Genomic DNA, 21864 nt, shown 5'->3' on the forward strand with positions numbered 1-21864 from the left:
TTATTAGAATTAATTTTGAAAATAAATGGAATTGGTCAAAACTTGCATTAGAAGTCAAATTGTTGACTTTTGATTTTTGAAAGTCAAAAAATCAAATTTGTTGACTTTGGACTTTGAGAATCAAACTTTGACCAAGTTAGTGGAAAGATCCAACATTTGTGAGTGGAAAATTCCAACTATTGAATTGCTAAGTGTTGTCTTCATTTGAAGACACTTGCTCCACTAAATCCCACTTTGAGTTGGTGGATTTTTTAATGTCAAATTCTCACCAAACTCAAAGTGAAAAATTTTCTCTCGAAGTCTTAACATTTTCCTCTCCAAATTAGTCACTCACCGGATCCCCCCTCCCGTTCTAAGGCCGGAGAATAGTCGGAAAGACTCTTGTGGTGGTCTATAAATCGTTCGTGTGGAGATTGGAGCGGATTTGGAGAAACTTCAAAGTCTATAAAGGTTGCATTCTTTTCTCCCTTTTATTTGCTTAATTTGCATGCTTATCTTTATAATTAACCTAATTTGAGTACTTTAGATCCGTTTTTCTTTTGTTGTGCATGTGTTTGTTCCATCAATGCTCTAATAGCTTCGTGATTGGTAGTTTTTGTGCATTTTTCAAAACTCCATGGAGACATTCTACTATATTTGTCGTCATCTTGTCATACCTACAATGGACTTGATAAACCCTTACCCATCGTTGTAATCAAATATTCTCAAGATAGGCCGTCACACTAAAATATTGATGTAGCTTAGCCCAAGACATTTGAAACTCAGACATTCTATAAGTTTTCGTTGCTATGTAGAAGTGTAGGATTATGTCCTTATTCTTGAATTTGTTAATCAAATTGTTTCGAATATGGTATATACATAAGGCATGAAATGCATCAGGGAATATACTTGAGACAACCTTTGCAATTGAGATGTGACGATTTGATATAATCACTAAATTCGAAATATCTTCTAATGAAGAAATTTAAGAATGAAAATAGTATTATAGACTTAATTTTTAAAAACAAAAAATAAAAAACAAATGATTATCGAATAACAAAAATATTTTAGATTATTTTTGTCAATTTCACTTTGTAGCCATTGGATCCAAATTCAGCTTGGAAGTTTGTAATGTAACCCAAGCTAGTGAAAACGGAAATCTGAGCAACACAGACCTAGGCGTGGCGCCAGCTCAGTTTAGCGCCATTAGGACGCACTTCCTACCTACAATTTCATGAATGTGTAAGCGTTTGATCATCGTTGTGGCGTTTGATCATCGTTGAGCGATTGATTATGCTGCCAGTTACTTCCGCCATGCAAGGTGGTTCATCAGGCATTGGCTACGGCCTGAAATACCAGGTCAATGTTGTTCATTTTCTAATGATAAATATTTTCATGGTATTCAAACCCCATAGATCTTCTTAAGCTTAAACCCTAATTCCCATTTTCGAAATTCTTCTCTACTTCCAGGCTCGATGCATTGCCGATGTCAACGCAGATACTGATCACACCAGCTTCATCACCGGCACTCTCAGTCTCAAAGACGAAAATGAGGTTACGCTCAGCTTTACTCTGATTTGTTTCCTTGCTTGATTGTCCATGTTTGTCTTTGACATGGATCTGATGCAATTGAAGTCTATTAGGTGCATTTGATTCGTCTTTCATCGAGTGGCTCCGAGCTCATATGTGAAGGTTTGTTTTCTCACCCCAATGAGATCTGGGACCTGGCGTCTTGCCCCTTCGACCAGCGCATTTTCTCTACTGTCTTTTCCACTGGTAATTAATTGGTTTTCTGTGCTTGCTCGAACTCAACTTTCTGTCGTGCCTGCTCCCGAGATGATTTCTACGAATGGATTGGTTTAGTTATTCTTTTAGTTTAGTGTTGCTACTTTTAGTTGAACTGATAAGTCAACGATGGAATTAGGCGAGGGAGTTTAAGCATTTAGTACAGGACCTATCTGTTTACAGAATGTGGGAATTGTCGAATAACTTTCAGACAGAAAATGTCCAGTTCCCGTTGTTAATTCTCAGAAGTCGTGAGCATTGTGCGATTGACTTGTTATTTTGCGGTCATGTCTGCTATTGACATGTTTGCAATCTATCTATACGTCGCCTCTCAATCACAGTTGTGCGGGGATTCATATTTTTGTTACGGATTCTTCTAAATTCTCTGCTTCCACTTTTCTTTGAATTGTTCCTCTTCCATTTTCTTAAGGTGAAAACTTTGGGGCAGCAATATGGCAAATCCCTGAGTTATATGGTGAATTGAATTCTCCTCAGTTGGAACGGGTTACATCTCTTGATGAACATGCTAGTAAGATAAATTGGTGAGTGATTCTCGGAAGCAATTCTTTTTCTTGGTTAACTGTGTCCAACTGCATTTGGCCTTTCATATTCTATAAAATGCAGAATATATACCAAATCAATGTTTTATTCTACTTCTCATAATTAATTGAAGTAAAATTTATGCTCATCGAATTGTATTTCTCTTTAATATTTTAACCTTCAAATGTTTTCTCTGAATTTTACTGAAATTTCCCTTTCCTTTTCATTAATTTTCTTTTTCTGTGATCTATATGCGTGCACTCCCAAATTTGGGCTCTCTTTCCTAACAAAAATTTCTGGACAGCGTTCTTTGGTGGCCATCTGGAAGACATGATAAGCTTATCAGCATTGATGAGGAAAATATTTTACTGTGGAGCTTGGATTGTTCAAGAAAAGCTGCTCAGGTAGACTTAAATGGAAATTATATGTTCTAGTGACTGGATTCTAAATCGGGCAACTTTCACTTCTGCACCACGTTGTAGTATATGCATGAGCAGGTTAAGGTTCAGAGCTATAAGTTTTTAGATTAGAGAGAATTCATTAAACAAGAAAGGCTATATTATCGAAGTTAAGGCATCAACCTCAAAACACCAAAAGAATTGAAGTTTTTCTGCAATTGGGGCATATCACAAAGGAATTACAATCATAAAAAGGCTGGTTAAAGAATTCCATGGATGCCAAAAATTGCAACTCTCTTCTCTCTATAGAAATATCCATGCATTGGATTTTCTTTCCAAACCAAATCTCGGAAAAAAAAACTGCTAGAAGCCTAGAACAGCCTTTTCTCTAAGGTTTACAGCTTTTAGCGGTAAAGGTGATCCACAGCAACTGATCCAGGTAGACATTCCAGAACCTCTTGGAAAAGGCCTAGTAGCTTGACACACCATATTATTCTACCAGTCCCTGCCAATATCTTGTCACAAACAATAGTCCACAAAAAGGTAAATTAGTTTTCCTTCTCTTTCTTACATATTATACACCACTGGGGAGAGATAGCTTTGCCCAGATATTGTTGCGAACAAGGTCAGACTTCATCGTTCCCAAGGTGAGTCAGTAGAAAAAATCTCATTTCTTTAGGAGCTTTCTCCTTCCAATTCCCAAGCCAGCAGATTATTAAGGTTTAGAGTTAATGATGTAGCACAATAAATAAATGACTTTGTAATTTTCATTTCAATGGTTAATTGTATAATTTGTAGTTGGTTGTATAGCTAGTTGGTTATATGATGTATCAAACTTCCAATTCAAAAAGACCCTCATTGATTTTGAAAGCTGTTCCACTCATCCTATGTTTGATTTTAATTTGATGGTAGCCACTTCGAGTATCTATTTTAGGAAAAACAGAGGCACCTCCCTGTTGGTCCAAAATGTCATTTAGCCAGGGAATTGAGGATCCTATACTTAGTCATGATTTTTTTTTGTGGGTTTTCTATCTATACAAAAACAACTAGACCTGTCTTTTTTAGGAGCAAGGAGGACTGGAACGGCACAATGGCTTAAACTAGGTGGTGCATGTCCTTTTTCTAGAAGTTCATGGATTTGATTATGGAGGATTTGATATTGTTTTGGGCTCGTTTGATAGTGGGGAAGGTGAGGATGTGTATGGCCTGGTATTAAGTCAGTATAGTGCCAGATTTCTCTTTGTGGTGGTAGAGACTTTGGTGTGTTTGTTAAGCCAAGGAATTCACTTCACTATGGGAGATTTGGTTGTCCAGTGTTGTATTATTGACAGAATCTATTGAATCCTCTATGTCAACGAAGGCACTAAAGTTTCAGCCTTTGGATGTAGAATCTCTCTCCTTTTAGTAGGAAACATGAACCTTTCATTGATAAGACAAAATTCACAAAATTACAAAAAGGTGATCCTATCCAAAGGAATAAGGAAACACTTACAATTGGACATAAGATTTGTAAAGCTGTAGTTACAAAAAGGAGATCTCTATTTACATCAACGAAAAGCTGAAAAGTGATAGAAGTGAAGAAAGATCGAATGTCTTGATCCTTATCACCGAAGATGTGAGAGTTATGCTCCGACCAAATATACCGCAAAAAAAACCTGAATAAAATTCAGCCAAAAAAACTTTTCCCCCCTTTCTTAAAAATATGGCGAAGAATGAAAGGGGAAGGAGATCCCTAATGTCATAGGGAAACGCTAACTGCCAACTGAAAGCATCAACCACAAAGTCCTGGAAGTTTCTAGCCAGACTCCAAATAAAAAGATGGTTTGGTGATTCGACATTGCTTTTGCAAATATTGCAGCAATCTGGGGAGATAGTAAGCCAAGGAGCATGTCTTTGAGGCTTGTCATACGTATTGATGCACATATGACTCAATTCCCAAGTAGAAATTTTAACCTTCTTGGAATTGGGATGTTGACCTTTCATAATAGAAAGGTATAGGTCTTTATAACGCATGTCTCCTCTCGAGCATAGAGTTCTGTTTAAAGATTTCAATGAAAAAGACCAATTGTGTCTAAATTCCAGCACTAAATGTCTGATGATTAATTGAGAATAACCACCTCAAGAGCAACAAGAAGGCTGGCCCAATCCTCAATTTATTTGTTCATCATGTCTGGGATAAATTTTCCAAGATAGCTTGTGAGAGCTCCACATATCAGCCCCAGTGCCCTCCTTTTTGGATGCAGAATATCCTTGCCCTGTGAAAGCAAAAAATGTTGTTTTTAGGATCATAGCAAACCTTTTTCTAACTCTCCGTTTTGCCCAAAGGTAGTTCACAGCTTTCTTTCTCATCCAAAAGAACTCATAAGTGTTGTACTTGCCTCTGTGAATGGTCTGATTGTTGTATAGCCATGGTCTCCCAAGGAGAATGTGACATGCATCCATGTCCAAAATATCACAAACAATTTGATCTTTGTAGTGGTCGCCCATTTTTTTTTTTTTTTTTTTTGCAGGGGGGGGACTCTCCACCATTTTTTATTCAACTAGCCTAGTAGGGTTTAGAGTAGACTGATTTTCCAGATCAACTTCTCAGAAACAATGTTCTCGATCCTCTGTTGTCGATGATGACTTAGCAAATCTTGTACATTGGTGCATCTTGTGCAAAATAGGCAATGATGTTGAGGATAACTTTGGTTTTGGGGGTGAGAAGTACACATGAAAATTGTTCTCGATCATCCGCTTGAGCATACTCAATTCTCATATTCTTGAAATTGGTTATCCTCATAATCACCATTATTCAATTCTTTAATCGCCAAGGCTCATCATTGTGGGCATTCGTTGGAGAGGTGGCCTTGTTATCCACACATTGAACTTTTACCAAGAGTAGGACGATTATAAGGGTTAGAATTTCGTTTAGAGCCTACATTCGAAACATTTGCAGTTGGTAGAATTGTTTATTGGGAGATCCTCCTTTTTGTTCTGTTGGTTAGATGTGGAAGCAGTCTCTTGCGGAAGTTGTTTGGAGGGAGTCTTTCTTTGGTTTTGTTGCTGTCTGTCCCCTGTACTTCTTTGGTAGTTCCTGATTGGTTTGACCTCTTCATTTTCTTAAGTTTTGTGGAGAGAGTTATAGCATCTTCTATGTGAACCAAAGGGTGTAAATTGACCACTTTCTTTAAGGTCATTCCCTAACCCATTAACAAATCTTGAATTGTATTGCTACCTTGTCTTGGATAAGTTATTTTGTGCCCTCCAAGAGGTGGAATTACTTCATATAATCAAGAATTGATTGTCCACCTTGTTTACATTGTTGGTAGTGGTTGTATAGGATTTGTTGATAATTGAGGAAGAACCATTTCTTCACCAACAGAAGCATCTTGGGCCACTTCTTGATAGGTTGTCTCCCATGACATCTTCGATACTTTTGTAATTAGTCCCACCAAATAGAAGCCCCACTTTGAAGCATGAAAGCCACTAATTTTACTTTCTTGTCCTCGGGTGTGTTGGACTATTAAAAAAAAAATCACTTTCTTGACCCAATCTAGGAAGTTTTCAACATCCATCCTAGTTGAAGCTAGGGAGGTCAATTTTCATTTTGAGTTCCAGAACTTCTTGGACAAATTTGTTGTCTTCTTGAGATTCTTCCATCTCGTTCTTGCACTCCAATGTTGTAGAATTCATCCTTGCCAGAAGACTATATCTTGCGCTATATAATCTGGTAATTGTTCTCTGATACAAATTGATGTATCAAACCTCCGAGATTTCAATCGAATTTCTTTATTAGAAACTGCACCGTAGGCTAAAGCAGACTATTTATACGAGCTAAGCAACTGAAACAGCCAACGACCAATTGACCTGTTGTTTTACGAAGAATTACATGACTTGAAATCAAATCTCACGGTAAAAGTAAAACCCCTCGGTTAACAGACAATGAAACATAATAAAGTTAGCCATATCAAAGGTGATAAAATAAAGGTTGTAATAATGTTTGATTCATTTGTCATATTGACAAGTTAGATGCTGTGAAATACCATTTCTTTTCAAGTATTTTTATGATGATCTTATTTGGGGCTTACTACAATCTAGGTGCAATCGAAGGAGTCAGCTGGGATGCTTCATTATTTGTCTGGAGGGACATGGGATCCACATGATTCAAATGCTATTGCAGCGACTAGTGAATCATCCGTTCAATTTTGGGATTTAAGGACAATGAAGTATGCTATCATTTATGCTTGATGCATATATTATTATGTGTTTTTCATCTAGTTGAGCCTATTTTGGTACATGCGCTTCTTGTGTATGCACTCCGGCCTGTATAATCTTTCTGAATAATATAGTGGGATGTTTTATGTTTCTATGTCGTTTTGAGAAGAGATGAAATGTGCACGATTGATTTGAGGGATTTTAGGCTTCTCTTCCTTCTGTAAGATTTAGAATTTTTTGGGCTCCCTTTGGTATCCATTTCATTTTTGGTTTTTTGTTTTTGAAAATTAAGCCTATTTCCTCTCCATTTTTTACAATGATTTGCATCTTTCTTAAATACAATGGTTGAATTCTTAGCCAAATTTAAAAAACAAAAATAAGTTTTTAAAAGCTACTTTTTTTAGTTTTCAAAACTTGGCTTGGTTTTTTAAACCATTAGTAAAAAGTAGTTAACAAAGGAAGAAATTTGGAGGTGTAAGTAGTGTCTATAGGAGTATTTTTCAAAAACCAAAATCCAAAAATGAAATGGTTGTCAAACCAAGTCGTGATAATTTATTTTATAAAGTCATAGATGCTGTTCATTAATAAATTTTGCACCTTGATTCAATTTGTTTTACATGGGAATCCCATCTACTATTTGTCTGAAAATGTGTCTCAAAATGCTTCTTTTCGTAAGTAAAAACATTGAAAGGTCGATGAGAATTTTTTGTTGGAAGATTTGGAGAGGGTGGAGGGATACATTAGGTTAAGTGGGAGATGTTTCGAAATTGATGGAGGATGGAGGCTTAGGCCTTGGGAACCTGGGATTACATAATGAGACCCTGTTGGCAAAATTGTTTCTTCAAAGACGAATGCCCTGTGGAGGATGATTATGGTGAGTAAGCATGGACCTCACTGATTTGAAGGGGGTTCAGGTTTAAGGGTTCTAACAGAAATCTCTAGCCTGCTATTTTTGTGAAGGTTCTTGGGTGGGGAGAGAGACCTTTGTGTGCTTTGTTTCCACATCTTTATCATTTGTCAAATAAATGATGCATTTGGTAGCCTATGGTTTTCCCTCTGATATTTATTCCTTGCTCTCCTTGGGTTTTTGTTGTCTCCCAATGACCAAGAGGCAGATGAGGTGGCTAGTCTCTTTACTATTATTTCTAACTAGGTGTTTTGTCTTGGGAGAAGGGATTCACGGGTTTGGGTCCCAAAGCCTTTAGAGGGTTTCTCTTGTAGCTCTTTTTTCCACATTCTTTGTGCCTCTCCTCACTCTCAGGGAGCCTCATCGTTTTTCTCACTTTGGAAGATAAATTTTGTAAAATTCTTTGCATGGTAAGATGAATACTCAGGACAGACTACAAAGACTCCTTTTTGGTGGAGTGGCTGTTGTGGTAATATACTTGCGTGTTTGATTTGAAAATATAATCAAAATGTGACAAATATAATGTTGAAACGACTAAATGCAACGACTAAACCACCTCCCAAAGCATGTAAGTGTACACTCTTAGAGAGCAAGTAATACGCAGGCAATAAACCTAGGTCGAACTCAAGGCCTGATTCTTTGAGAATTTACTCAAATCTTCAATCAAAACTCAATGAAATGTAGAAGTACAATAAATTTCTGTTGGATGGTATCGTCTAAACAATGGCTGACAACTATTAGTAAATGTTTACTAATGATAAAGGCAAGGTTTGGACACAGGATTAATCTGTGGTTAATGGAGGTTGTCTACTGTTTCCCCACCACTCTTCCCTTCAACTTGCTTGCATGAGCATGGTTTCTCCTAGGTTAAGTAAGCGAAGCTACTTGCCATACCTTTTTCAAGAAGAGTGTTAAGAGTAGCAAATGTCACATGTCTATGGGTGGTTTGTTGTGTGATTTCTCACCCCTTTTTGCTTGTGAGAAATTATCCTCTTTCTAGCATAATATAGTAAGGCATGTTTACCCTCACTCTCCTAGTGTCTTTCCACACAATCTAACCCTCTTAGCATTATACTTATGTTTATACCTCTTCTAGGTTGGTCAGACGGATGGAGGTTTAGACTCTACTCGAATGCCACTAAAGGAACCCAATATTACCAAGCTCAAGCTTGCGAGTTTTTGGTTAAGTGGGGGTTGCACAGCAACCTTCCCAAAGTCTTAGTCACTCATAGCATCCGTGCCAGAAGCAAAAGAAGGAAATGAAGATGAACTAAACATTGCATTAAGTTGAATTATGTAATGTTCTTAACAAGAATAATCTCAATAAAAATACAAACTACGCTTTTATATTAAAGTGTGCTGCAAGAATAGGAGTAACGTGGCTTTGTTGCTACCGCAATTTGTCAACCGGCTGAAACATGCTTTCAAGTACTGTCATGACTCTGATAGGCCCTCCTTCCTCTCCAAGAAAATGGTTGCTAAGTGTACCATGAATTTTTTGGATCCTCTTTTCCAAATTTCTTTGCTTAAGTAGCATGCTTCCATCAATCACTAAGTGCTACTTGGCAATTATGGCCTCTGCTCCACTACTCTACTGTGTGTGTGTGTGTGTGTGTGTGTGTGGGGGGGGGGGGGGGTACATTTGCACGCCTCTGATTTAGTTGCCAGTGGTCCTAGCTTCCAAGACATGGTTCTCTACCATTCACGCTGCAAGGTTCAAACCGGCAAGGACCCTTGGCACATCCTGGTATGAAACTTCTCTCTCTCTCGAATTTTGGCAAAGGTTTGCTGCGAACAACCCATCATTCACTTCAACACATATTTTCATCCTAGGCTATAATAGCTTGTATTTCAACAAGTTATCAATGGCCACAATGGTGTATTCTTTGGTGGAAGCAAGAGGAGGAATTTTATCATTTTTATGGGACTTCCCTTTCTCTTTGAAGCCAGTTCTTTGGAGTCTTTGGGGTTGTTCTGGTGCATAATAGAAGATGGTGTTTTATGTTTGAGCAGGTACTCCTGAATCCTTCCTTCGAGACAAAGGAAGGGTCTTGTAGCAGGCTTGCTTTTTTCCCCTTATGTGGGGCATTTGGTTGGAGAGAAATAGCAAGATTTTTATAGGGATTGAGAGGTCCAGTGAGGAGCTTTGGGAGGCAAGTCGTTTTAATACCTATACTTAGATGTCTGTTAATGTGGCTTTTTGTAATTATTAGCTTGGGTTTATTATTTTGTTTTGGGTTCCATACTTCCATTTACGTAATTGGGTGTGTGTGTGTGTGTTGGAGGGGGGGTGGTCTTTGTTGGTGGGTTTGTTTTTTGTATTCTATTTTTTCATTTATCTCAATGAAATCTTTGTTTTTGGTTTTTAAAAAGGAAAATGATAAATGATAAATTCTGCATTGGCTTATGAGAAGTGAATTGCAGGAAGACAGACTCAATTGCATGCTCTGCATATGTTCGCAATGTGGATTACAACCCCAAAAAGAAACATTTACTTGTAAGGCTTCTTCTATTTTATTTTATTGTTTTTATTATTGTGTATTTCCTTTTCTCTAGGAGCATCAAATTCAAAATCTCTCCTATGTACTGGTGAATGCAAATTGGAAAGGCTTTTGTCAATAAAATCATACTACAATCATAAATCTCATGTCAATATCAGAGTGGTAACTAGAATGTTGCTGTGTTTTCTTATGCTAGAAAGGAAATACAACTTGCCTGGTGACTTGTTGATTTTTACGTTTATTGTTGGGGTTAAGTTAGTGAGTCAGAGCTGCAATGTTAATTGGCTTGGTTAAACGACAGTATTTGACATTAGTGAGATTCAGAAGGGTGTAGGAAAATTGTGAGCGTTTGAGTGCAGACCCTTTTTTTCTTTTAGAAACAGAGCACGGACATCTTGAATAGTTAGTTGTAAGTTATAACAATTTCTATCAATAAACGTCTTTACTTGTCCTATCCACAGCTGAATGCCTCTCATATTGGTTGTATATAATCACAACTATCTGCTTGTTTTCGAAAATTTCTTCTTTCCCGAACATCCTTTGCTTGTTTTAACCTTTATAACTTATCAAGTCTGATGTTTAACTAGCATTCTACGAACTGAGTCATTATCCATCACTTGTCTGGACCTATACTATAGATTATTTGAGCTTTACTTTGACTAGTGATGGCTCAGTACATAGAATGCAGTTAGGACTTGGTTGTTTGAGGAGTTTGATATTGACTTACGAGACTGCGCAGAGATGATGGAGGAGTTTCTTTACCATCCTCCCTTTTGTCAGAAAGGAAAGTTTTTGTGTCACGTTGTTGTGTGCTATTGTGGGGTCTGTGGGGGGAAAGGAATGAGGGGATATTTAGACTTTAGAGGGTTGGAGATTTTGCTTCCTTACGAGGTTCTATGTTTTGTGGTGGGCTTTGGTTATGAAACATCTTTGTTATTATTTGTTAGGAATTATTTTGCTTGATTGGAGGCTATTCTTATAACTTGCCTCCATCTTTCTCTTTTTTCGTATGGGTATTCTATATATATATATATATATATTCATAATGAGGGCTTAATTTCTTATTAAAAGAAATGATAATCACCATAACAATGAATGACATGTGAAAAGCAGAGGTCCTTTTACAAGTTCATAAGAACGGCAGCCCCTTCTGTTCTTTAAACAAATATTTCATTTCCCAATCTGGTGTTTGGACAACATTTATTTTTTTGTTATTATTATTTTTTTTCTTTTCCATCTTTGCATTAATAAAAAGTTGTGTGTGTCAGGTAACTGCTGAGGATGAAACTGGAATATCTATCTGGGACCTTAGAAAGCCAAAAGTCCCGATCCAACAACTTCCTGGACATACCCACTGGTATCTTTTTAAAGAGGCCATGTTTTCCTAGAATGTTATTGAACTGTAAAATCTGTTCTATGCTCAAGTTAAATGGTTTAACTTTGATTCTTTGTATTTAACATTTCTACAGGACATGCGCTGTTCGCTGTAATCCTGAATATGATGGGCTAATCTTGGTTTGCTCTCCTTTCTTCTCTCCATTTCTAGATATAGTTATTTTTTTCTTTCCCATTTTACTGTTTGGTTCATGTTTGTTGGATTCCATTTTATACTTCTCTTCCATATTTGTTTCCAATTTGATTGTATCCTTTGTGAAGTCTGTGGCCGATTGTTTTATTTTAAATTTCATATAAAGTTATAGACTAACTGTATGACAATCAAATCCCTTGAAGATCGTAAGTGAAATCATTTTTTAGTACAAGCTCGTTCAACTTTTCAAAATATCTTTTTAGTTCATGACACAATGTTAGCGATTGCAGAGTGCTGGTACCGATTCTGCTGTCAACTTATGGTTGGCATCCATGTCTGATGGTGAACTAAAATCTGAAAGGTCATCTTTTCGTTTAGGATGCTCCTGTTTCTGTTTGTCTTTAAAGTTTATGCTCATATTGCTTCATGTTAATTAATGAGCAGGAAGGTCGATTCACCACCACGGCAAGGTGATCCATTATTGCATTCTTACAGTGACTACGAAGACAGTGTTTATGGTAACAGCTGTAGCCTTGTTATTCTAACATATATTTTCACTTGGTCAAACTGATTGGGTGATTTTAATTTCAAATTCAAAGGCCTTGCTTGGAGCTGTCGTGAGCCTTGGATCTTCGCATCGTTGTCCTACGATGGCAGGGTAAGTAGCATCACCTATTTCTAGAACAGTAGCCGAACATGCGCATTGACATTGGTTATACCAAAAAATTGTACCGGGTGCTCGTGGAAGTTTTATTCGTCTTTTTTACTGGTTCTTGTCGTGCCTTCAGTTTCTTCTAGTGTTAATAGATTATGGATATATCCTGCATGGAGTTTCATGTCATCTAAGTTTGTTTTGCTATTCTTCTGTTTGCTTAAATTGAGGTTTTACATATCATTAAATTAATCGTGTCAAGTCAAGTAGTTATGCAAAGTCGGTTGATCATTTACATAAGCGCATTACTCATCTAATCTTCTCCCAGCGTTAAAGGCTGATTATCTGTGTCTGTAGACCGAACAATTTTGTGATCCTACAGAATGACATAGTTCAATTGTTTCTTTTTCTTGTGAAACAGGTTGTTGTAGAATCAGTGAAGCCTTTTCTCTCAAGATAATGGAGTTCATTTTTATATTTTCTTTCTCAATATTGATTGCTTCCTCAGTTTGATTTGAACTCTCATTTCGGCAACTGGACTTACTACAACCTTCTCTCAAAGCTTGTCTCTCTTCCATCAGCGAGAGTAATTGTTTGTTACTGAACAAAGGTTCACTCGTCTTTTCGATGTCAGCGATGAGATTGAGAATTGAGATCACACGATGTGCAAGGACTTATCCAGTAAAGGAGAAAGTATACACACTACTACTGAGGGAATAATTTTATTGCATAGCTGTTATGAACAACCAAGTCACATCTTATGCTTCTATCATGCATTGTTTTGTTGTGTTGAACTTGCTCAGCAACTAGTGCATATAGCTTAAACTTTTTTCAACCAGAAAAGAAAAATAATGTTACAGATTTTGATGTCCTCTTGCTTGGGAAACAAGAACACCCAACCGTCTAATCTGTCAAAATTTTTACCTCCGAGACAAATTGGTACATGTGGTATTGGATTGCCAAATTAATGACTTGAAAGAAAGGAAAAAGTTGGCAATGATTTTCCTTATGATTATTGCGTCTTACTGGTAAGATGTGGATGAATATGATTGGAGCTTTGATACTTATCCAATATACTTGGATGAGAGACAACAAGAAAGGCCATGACAGGGGACTGCTGGGGAGGTAAAACCTCGGTTTCCTCGTTCAGTAGCACAGGTTTGAACACCAAGGTTTCTCTCCACGTATTCTTTTGTGTTTCGTTTGAATTGAAAATGTGGAACTTTTACTAACCACGTGTATTTTTGCCACGTTGGATGTAATTTTTCCATATTATCCACAAACAATGAGGTGCCTTTATCAATCAGAATCTTGCCATGTCACCCTAGATTTAGGTTGACACGTGTTGTAACCAGGTGCAAAGCAGGGAAAGGGGGAGAAGGTGGATAAGATTTGAAGAAATTTGACAAGTGAGCTTTTGCTTTCCAACAAGGATCCCATTCCCATCCACTTACGACATTTTTTTTAAACAAATAATATGCAGCCACTTGCCACGTCATTGCCAGCAAAGAAAATTCTGAGATTTTGCCGTCTTCGAAATGTTTCTTTTGATGCGTCGGTTTGGCTCCTCTCGGTTCATACAATAGTTATGTTAAAATATTATTTTGATTTCTATATTATGAAATTTATTTAATTTTAGTATTTGTATTTTCAATTTAGTTCATTATTAATTTAGCATTTTACGATAAATTTTGAAAACATATTCAAATAATGTATTTTTTTGAATGAAAATTGTTATTTTTATCAAATAAATGTTGGTAAAAATTAATTTTGAGAGACTAAGTTTAAGGTGTATTGAAAGTACGTGAACTAAAATTGAACCGACTTCAAAATATAGGTGTTTTAACCTAATAATTATTAGAGAAAATTGTACAAGCCACTCTCGAACTGTGAAATTTATTGCAATTATACTCTTAACTTGATCAATCATCCCTTAAACTTTGTCTTTTGTTACAATTATACTCTATAACTTTTAATTTGATCAATATCTGATAGTTTGCATTGTAGTTTGTTAAAATTTTATATTTATCCTTATTTGTGAGTTTTATAGTTAAATAATAATTTAATTTTACATTTAGAAATCAAGATTGAGATTTTACATTCACCCTTATTCGTGAGTTACAAATATATTTTTAATTTTGTTTGTTGCAGTGTCCTTCAACGAAATAAAAGTTTAAAAGTTTTTTTTTTTTAACAAAATGAATTGAAGTATAATGTAAAAGAAAAATTGAAACTTTCTAATTAAATAATAATTAGAAAACATTTGTAATTAAAGATGAAGAGCATAATAAAAATTAAAATATTGACATGTCATAAATGTTATAGGGTCAGGTGGGTTGTCTCAAATTAAGCTGACTTGGAAACTCGTAAATATTAATTAAAAGAGAGAGAGATGGGTTCAGCATCACTATTGAGGAACATTTAGAATCAAGGACTAAAATATTGATGTTAATATCGATAAAAAAAAAAAAATTAAGTTTACAAATTTATCAATATCAATACTAGCATAGGAGTTTGATTGCAAACAAATAACAAAAATTATATCGGACTAATTGATTGAATTAAAAGTATTGGGATGTAATTGTAACAAACCCCACATAGTTCAAGAGAGTGGTTAATCAAATAAAAAATAGGCAGAGTAATTGTAATAAACTCTCATTGGTTCGAAGATGATTTGTGCAGTTTTTGCAATTTTTCTTAATTATAATAATAACGTGCATTTTCATTAAAAAAAACATAAAAATGCAATAAACTTTAAAAATATTTTTTAAAAAAACGATGAGAGATTCCTAAATTTTAAACTTTTAAAAATGAACTAATATATTAGAGTTGGACATGTATAATGAGATTCTAATTTTTTTATTTAATGTCCAGTAATTTGTGAATTTTAAAAAGCGTTAAATAGGTCAATGACCTTTGATATAAAATTGAAACTTGAAGGACTTATTAGATAAAAATTCCAAGTTTAAAATTTATTAGACCATTTTTCAAAGTATATGGGCCAAATAGACACAAACTTGAATCTTATGAATCCATTAAGTATTTTTTAAAGTTTAGAAACCAAATAGAAATAAATTTGAAAGTTCATGGATTAAACGTGTAATTTAGTCAATTTAAAATCTAATATAATCAAATAAATAAATTTAACATTCGGAGGATCGTGTGACTTGCCTTCCTTGTCGTTATGAAATCGAAGTCTTTTCTATCACCAATGCTTGTGAATCTTTGCGTCTTAGGCACCTTATGATGCCTTGGTCTGGTCTCCAATGGATTGGAGGTAATGACGCTCACAACCTCGTGCAAGGTAGGTTATGGAGATCATATTGTCGCTAGTGTACATATATCTCTAATGATTGTGTTCTTTACAATGATAGGATCGAGCTTCTAGATCATTTATTATTTGTTTGACCCTTTAATTGGGCTAGTCGGGGAATGTGCTCTCTTATGAGGTAATGATGCTCATCAAAGAATGTGCTCTTATAGGATATGATGCTCACATAAGGTTTCTCATTGGGGCATAAAGCTTAACTAGATTTGTCATGTGGGTAATTATCTGTAACAAAAGGTATCGACAGATGTTTGGTATGTTGTCATTTTCTAAATTTGGAGGGAACATAACCTTTGGATACATGGTGCTACCTTAGTCCCTCGCAGATGATTTGTCACGTTCTTCGATATGATTTTTTTGTTGTTCTTAGTAGTTTGGAGCTTCCATAGAGCGGATTCATGTAGATGCTTTTCCTCTGGATCTGTTTTCAAACTTAATTTTGGAGGTCATAACTCTTGTTGATGTGTTTTTGTTTACGTTTGACTTAACCTAAAACATTTCTTGCAATTTAGTGCATTTGAGAAAGAAAAAAAAGTACATAAACTTTTTTTTTTATCAAAGTTTATCCACATCACACGTGATTGTATGACAAGAAGATTCAAACATTAGAGTACGCTGTAAAAAAATTAAGAACTATCTTACTACTAAAATAATATTAATGATTTATTATACAGATAGAGAAGTGGCGTGCTCAGTTTGTGCCACGTGGAGTGTCGAGTGGACTAGTGGGACCCGTTCTTCCCCATGCTTACGTGTTTGATTAAATCTCCAAATTTCCTGGGAAACTTGTAAGGATGACCTAAAAATTGGGCCCAAAATGTCAAATGACCCATTTTTAAAAATATAATGTCAATTAACTATCTGCTGACATCATCGTCATACCAAATTACATAAATCGCCCTTACACTGGCCTCACGAGGTAAATCTCGCTCTCGTCTGATTAAACGTTCTCGCTCTCGCTTTCGCTCTCACTTGAAATTCCCTAGTTTAATGTGATTGCTCGTCAATATACTGTTGATTTGACAAAATGTCACGACGGAAGCCTCAAATCAAATCAATAATACCTAGACACAATACAATGGTGATTTCTTTAAACTTTAAACTCCATTTTAAAGGTGATTACTTCTCTGATTTTCGACGGTGTTTTGTTGAACGGAGATTTTTTGAACAGGGATTTCCAAGACGAGGCTTTCTCAGAAAGAAACAGCTTTTTCAGAAAGGTGAATTATTTTGAATCTATTTGATTATTTTTTGTGTTATTTCTGGAAAGGTAACATTACGAAATTTTGTATTGGGAGAGAGTAAGAAAGAGGAAGAGTAAAAGAGAGAGCGAGATTATGAGAGAGAGTAAGATTTTGAGAGAGAGCGAGAGTAAGAGAGTGAGATTTTAAGCGAGAGCAAGATTGAGAGAGCGAGAGCGAGATTTTGAGAGAGAGCGAGAGTACACTTCAATTACCTGTACAGCTTAATAACAAATGTTCTCTTGCTTTGTAGGATGACAGAAAAGTGTCTATTTATTCGATTTGGAGGTGATTAGGATGAGAATGAAAGTTCGTATATTGGGGGACAGTTGAAAGGAATCATTGTGCCCCCTACAGTGAATTATGAAGAACTTAAATCTCGCATTTACAGAGCTACAAAAGTCAGTCCTTCAGAGTTTGATCTTATCCTGAAAGTTAAATATAATCTTGAATTTGAAGCCCTTCCACAATGCATAATGGATGATGATGATGTTCACTTCCTTCTTTTGCGATAAGAGCTTAGTAGACTTCAGATAGCTGTAAAGTTGAAGTCTAAACAGGACGAAAGGGTTAGAATGGGGTTTGGAAATGTGAGTTATGATGATACAGTTGTGGACAGACAATACGAGGAATCATATCAGTTTCGTCGAGAAGAGGATGATATTCCATTGTTTACCAACACTGATATTTCATTGTCTACCAGCACTGTACCATCAACATTCGATTATATGGATTGTGGTCCTTCAGTGGATGTGGATGTGAATGAGCAACCAGTAGGATTGAATGAAATGAATCGTGGTCATGGAGATGTGCATCGTTCTATAACAGCTTCAATGGTTCCACCATCTATGTCTTCAAGTCATAGGACAGAGTTGATTATGCCTGGCACCTCTTCATCTAGGACAGAAATCTCTTTCAACGGGGAATTCACAAAGTTTGTTGAAGTTGGTCAACTATTTTTGAGCAAAAAGGACTTGAAAATGAGATTATCTATTATGTCCATCAACATAAATTTTGAATTTAAGGTCAAGAAATCAACCAAATCTCTGTTCACTGTCAAATTCATTGGGGAGACATGTAAGTGGAGTCTTCGTGTAGTCAAAATGGAAGGGTCTGATATATTTAAGATCACAAAGTATTGCAGTTCGCACACATGTTCCATAGGAATTTTGAATCACAACCATAGACAAGCAATTGCTACGGTTGTTGGTCAACTCATCAAAGATAAATTCACAGGCATAAGACGTATTTATAAACCTTGTCACATCGTTGAGGATATGAGGAGAGATTATGGCGTGAACATAAGTTATGATAAAGTGTGGCGTGCAAGAGAAGCCTCATATGATCTCACTAGAGGTACTCTAGAATACTCATACTCCATACTACATGCTTATGGAGAAGCGCTAAAAATAGAGAATCCGGGTACAGTCTTTGAGATCGAACTTGAAGATGAGATGCATTTCAAGTATATGTTTATGGCATTAGGGCATTGTATTAGAGGTTTTGCAAGCTGTCGGCCTTGTATTATTGTTGATGGGTCGCACTTGAAGGCAAATACAAAGGCACCATATTGGTTGCGGTTTCTTTGGACGGGAACAATCAATTATATCCACTAGCATATGCAATAGTGGACAATGAAACCGATCGATCATGGAAATGGTTTATGTCAAACTTAAAATGCAGTATCGGATAACCCGATAATTTGGTGTTTGTGTCTGATCGGATGGTATCTATCGCCAATGCTTTTTGTGCATTTTTTCCCACAGCATTTCATGGATTGTGCACATGGCATATATAACAAAATCTGGTTACAAACTTTAAGATAGCACGGTTGTTGAGATATTTAGAGATGCAGCAAGGCCATTTCGCATGATAGAGTTCAGCCAAAATGGGACGAACTCCGCAATTTTAGAGACGGTGTTGTCACAAAATATTTGGAAGACATCGGTCTTCAAAGGTGGGCACGGGTTTACTAAATATAACGAAGATATGATAACATGACATCCAACAGTGCAGAGTGTTTCAATTTCTTAACTAAAGAGTATCGACTAATGCCCATAATATGCTTGATTGAACATGTTAGAGGAATGCTCCAATCAAGGTTCTACGAACAGAGGAATTACTGGGCATCTCGAACGACATTGCACTCTGACTACTGTGAAACTCGATTGGCAAGTGAAGCCGATAAGGGCAGACGATATCGAGTGGAGCCTATTGATTGTTATCGAGTACACATGCGAGATAATTGATTGAATGGTATTGTCAATCTTCACACGAAGGAATGCACGTGTAAGGAATTTGATTCACTTGGTATCCTGTGTTCCCATGCAATTGTTGCTGCCAAGGAAAGAAATATACCCATCCACAGTCTTTGCAGCCAATTTTATACAATGGACTCTCTAATGACTGCATACGCGGAGTCTATAAATCCACTTGGCCACATATCTGAATGGAAAAGACCTTCTAGATACGTAGAAAAGATTATCCTTCCTCTGAAGTTTGTGCCATAAGTTGGGTGACGGAGAGTGAGAAGAATATCATCCAGAGGAGAATTTCGCAGACAAATGAAATGTGGTCGGTGTGGGAATTGTGGACATAACCGCCAAATTGTACTGAACTGCTTACAACCGTGCGACGTGCCGAAAATGCCAGAGACCGAGACACAAACACCCCTCATCCAGTTTAGTTATAAATACCATTGATCATTTTTTCATACGTCATACTTATAACATACTTCATACTTTTTCATACCTGTAACATACTTCATACTTTTTCATACTTCATACTTGTAACACTTCATACTTCATACTTTCATCTTGTAAACAAAAAACAATAACAAGCTGGAGTATTTATATAATAGCAATATTCATACTCTCTCAATCTTCATACTCTCTCCATCTTCATACTCTCTCAGTCTTCATATTTGTAACAAAAATGGATAACTTCATACTCTCTCAATCTTCATACTTGTAACAAGAAACAATAACTTCATACTCTCTCAATCTTTATACTTGTAACAAAAGTGGATAACAAATACTCTCTCAATCTTTATACTTGTAACAAAAAACAATAACTTCATACTCTTTCAATATTCATACTTGTAACAAAAATGGATAACAAATACTCTCTCAATCTCGCTCTCTCTCACAATCTCGCTCTCTCGCTTAATTACTACTTACGTGGAGCGCGCTAAACGATCGTGTACTTCAGGCTTTATCGCTTAGTAAAGGTACACGATCGTACACTAATAACTCAATGATCGTTTGGATTTGTCTAGACAATCGTATAGTAAAGCTAAATGATCGTTTAACTCTGGGAGGCTGGTAAACTAAACGATCATACACTAATAACTAAATGATCTTACATTAATAACTAAATGATCGTTTGGATTTGTCTAGACGATCGTATAGTAAAGCTAAACGATCATTTAACTCTAGGAGCGTTGGTAAACTAAACGATCGTTTGGATTTGTCTAGACGATCGTGTAGTAAGCTAAATGATCGTACACTGATAACTAAACAATCGTTTGGATTTCTCACAATCTCACTCTCTGAACATCTCACTCTCTTTCACAATCTCGCTCTCTCTGAACATCTCGCTCTTTCAATCTCGTTCTCTCTCACAATCTCGTTCTCTCAATCTTTGAACTTTGAACCTTGAACCATATAATGTTCTAAGCTCAATTATGCATGTTCGGATAAAATTATGATATTGAACTTTGAACTTTGAACTTACATAAAAAATACATGTTCAATTAAACAATGAAAAGAGCAGTAGCTCTATTATACATAAAAAATGCATGTTCTGATAAAATTCTGATATTGAACTTTGAACTTTGAACTTTCATAGGAAAAATATATGTTCAATTATACAATGTTTTTATATACATAAAAAATAAATGAATTTTTTTACATACATAAAAAATAAATGAATGTTTTTACATACATAAAAAATACAATAAAAAATACATGTTCTATACATATAAAAAATGTGGAGTGTTTGCCCATAGTTGACATGTTAATTGCATCCTATATTCACTCATCTTCTCCTGAGTGATTACGGATGGATCAGCACCAGTCACCAGATGTTCTAGTAGTTTGATTGCAAATATGCCACAATCAAGCGACCCGTGTTGTATGTCGACGTTCATAGGTCATGAGATTTTCCAACGGACTGTGGATAGGTCCGGCTTCGATCAATCCACGTCACAGTAGTGAAGTAAGGATGATATTGTGACCGTCAATGGCTCTAGCCAATTCACCAGCTTTATCATTGGTGTGTATGACAGAAGTGAATTGAACACGAATATGTGGTCTCTGTTAATGTCCATTGCAAGTACCATCCAGTGGTCACTGATATTCATCGCCATATAAACGAAATCCACATATGCCCATTTGACATCGAATTTACTGGTGACGTAGTCCTTATATATGTCTTCATCTTCCCATGCTAGGGCAACCTCCATAAGTGACTTATTCTTTATTCGTTTAAATACCCCGCCACGAGCATTAAGGTGACTCTGTCAAATAAAATGAGAAGTTAAGTAAAGAATTAAAGACCAGGAAACTTAACGAAATGAGAAGTTAAAAAACGAAATATCAAAATTTACTGTTACATCAATTGGCAAGATGGTGAACTTGTGTATACACATGTTGGACCGGGTATAAAATTTATCTTTCATAAAATAAAATAAAGTATTTATGGTCTGCACGAAAAATTAATATGTCAGTAAAAGTACAAGATGCCAGCATGTAAAGACGTAAAGATTAGGACATTTACATCGCACTCGACCAACGAATTCGGGGTAA

At 36.0% G+C, this 21864-nt stretch overlaps 1 protein-coding gene across 1 annotated transcript; it reads left to right on the plus strand.

Annotated features, from left to right (window-relative positions):
• Positions 1-1048: 1048 nt before the first annotated feature.
• LOC120076659 (WD repeat-containing protein DWA2-like) lies at positions 1049-13496 on the plus strand. Its single transcript, XM_039030542.2, has 13 exons — positions 1049-1338; positions 1450-1533; positions 1623-1755; positions 2195-2306; positions 2609-2708; positions 6783-6910; positions 10231-10303; positions 11576-11664; positions 11777-11822; positions 12126-12196; positions 12280-12353; positions 12435-12493; positions 12909-13496. The coding sequence occupies exons 1-13, from the start codon at positions 1273-1275 to the stop codon at positions 12945-12947; spliced, it is 1074 nt and encodes a 357-aa protein (XP_038886470.1). The 5' UTR covers positions 1049-1272; the 3' UTR covers positions 12948-13496.
• The last annotated feature ends 8368 nt before the right edge of the window (positions 13497-21864 follow it).

This window comes from Benincasa hispida, chromosome 4 (genome assembly GCF_027475165.1).
Source record: "Benincasa hispida cultivar pf3 chromosome 4, pf3_genome.v1.1, whole genome shotgun sequence".
In the NCBI taxonomy this organism is placed as follows: Eukaryota; Viridiplantae; Streptophyta; class Magnoliopsida; order Cucurbitales; family Cucurbitaceae; genus Benincasa; species Benincasa hispida.

Coding starts and splice junctions, on each gene's coding strand:
- LOC120076659 (XM_039030542.2), top strand. CDS start 1,273: ATGCTGCCAGTTACTTCCGCCATGCAAGGTGGTTCATCAGGCATTGGC. Junction 10,304..11,575: donor CCAAAAAGAAACATTTACTT/GTAAGGCTTCTT, acceptor TGTGTGTGTCAG/GTAACTGCTGAGGATGAAAC. Junction 11,665..11,776: donor CTTCCTGGACATACCCACTG/GTATCTTTTTAA, acceptor ACATTTCTACAG/GACATGCGCTGTTCGCTGTA.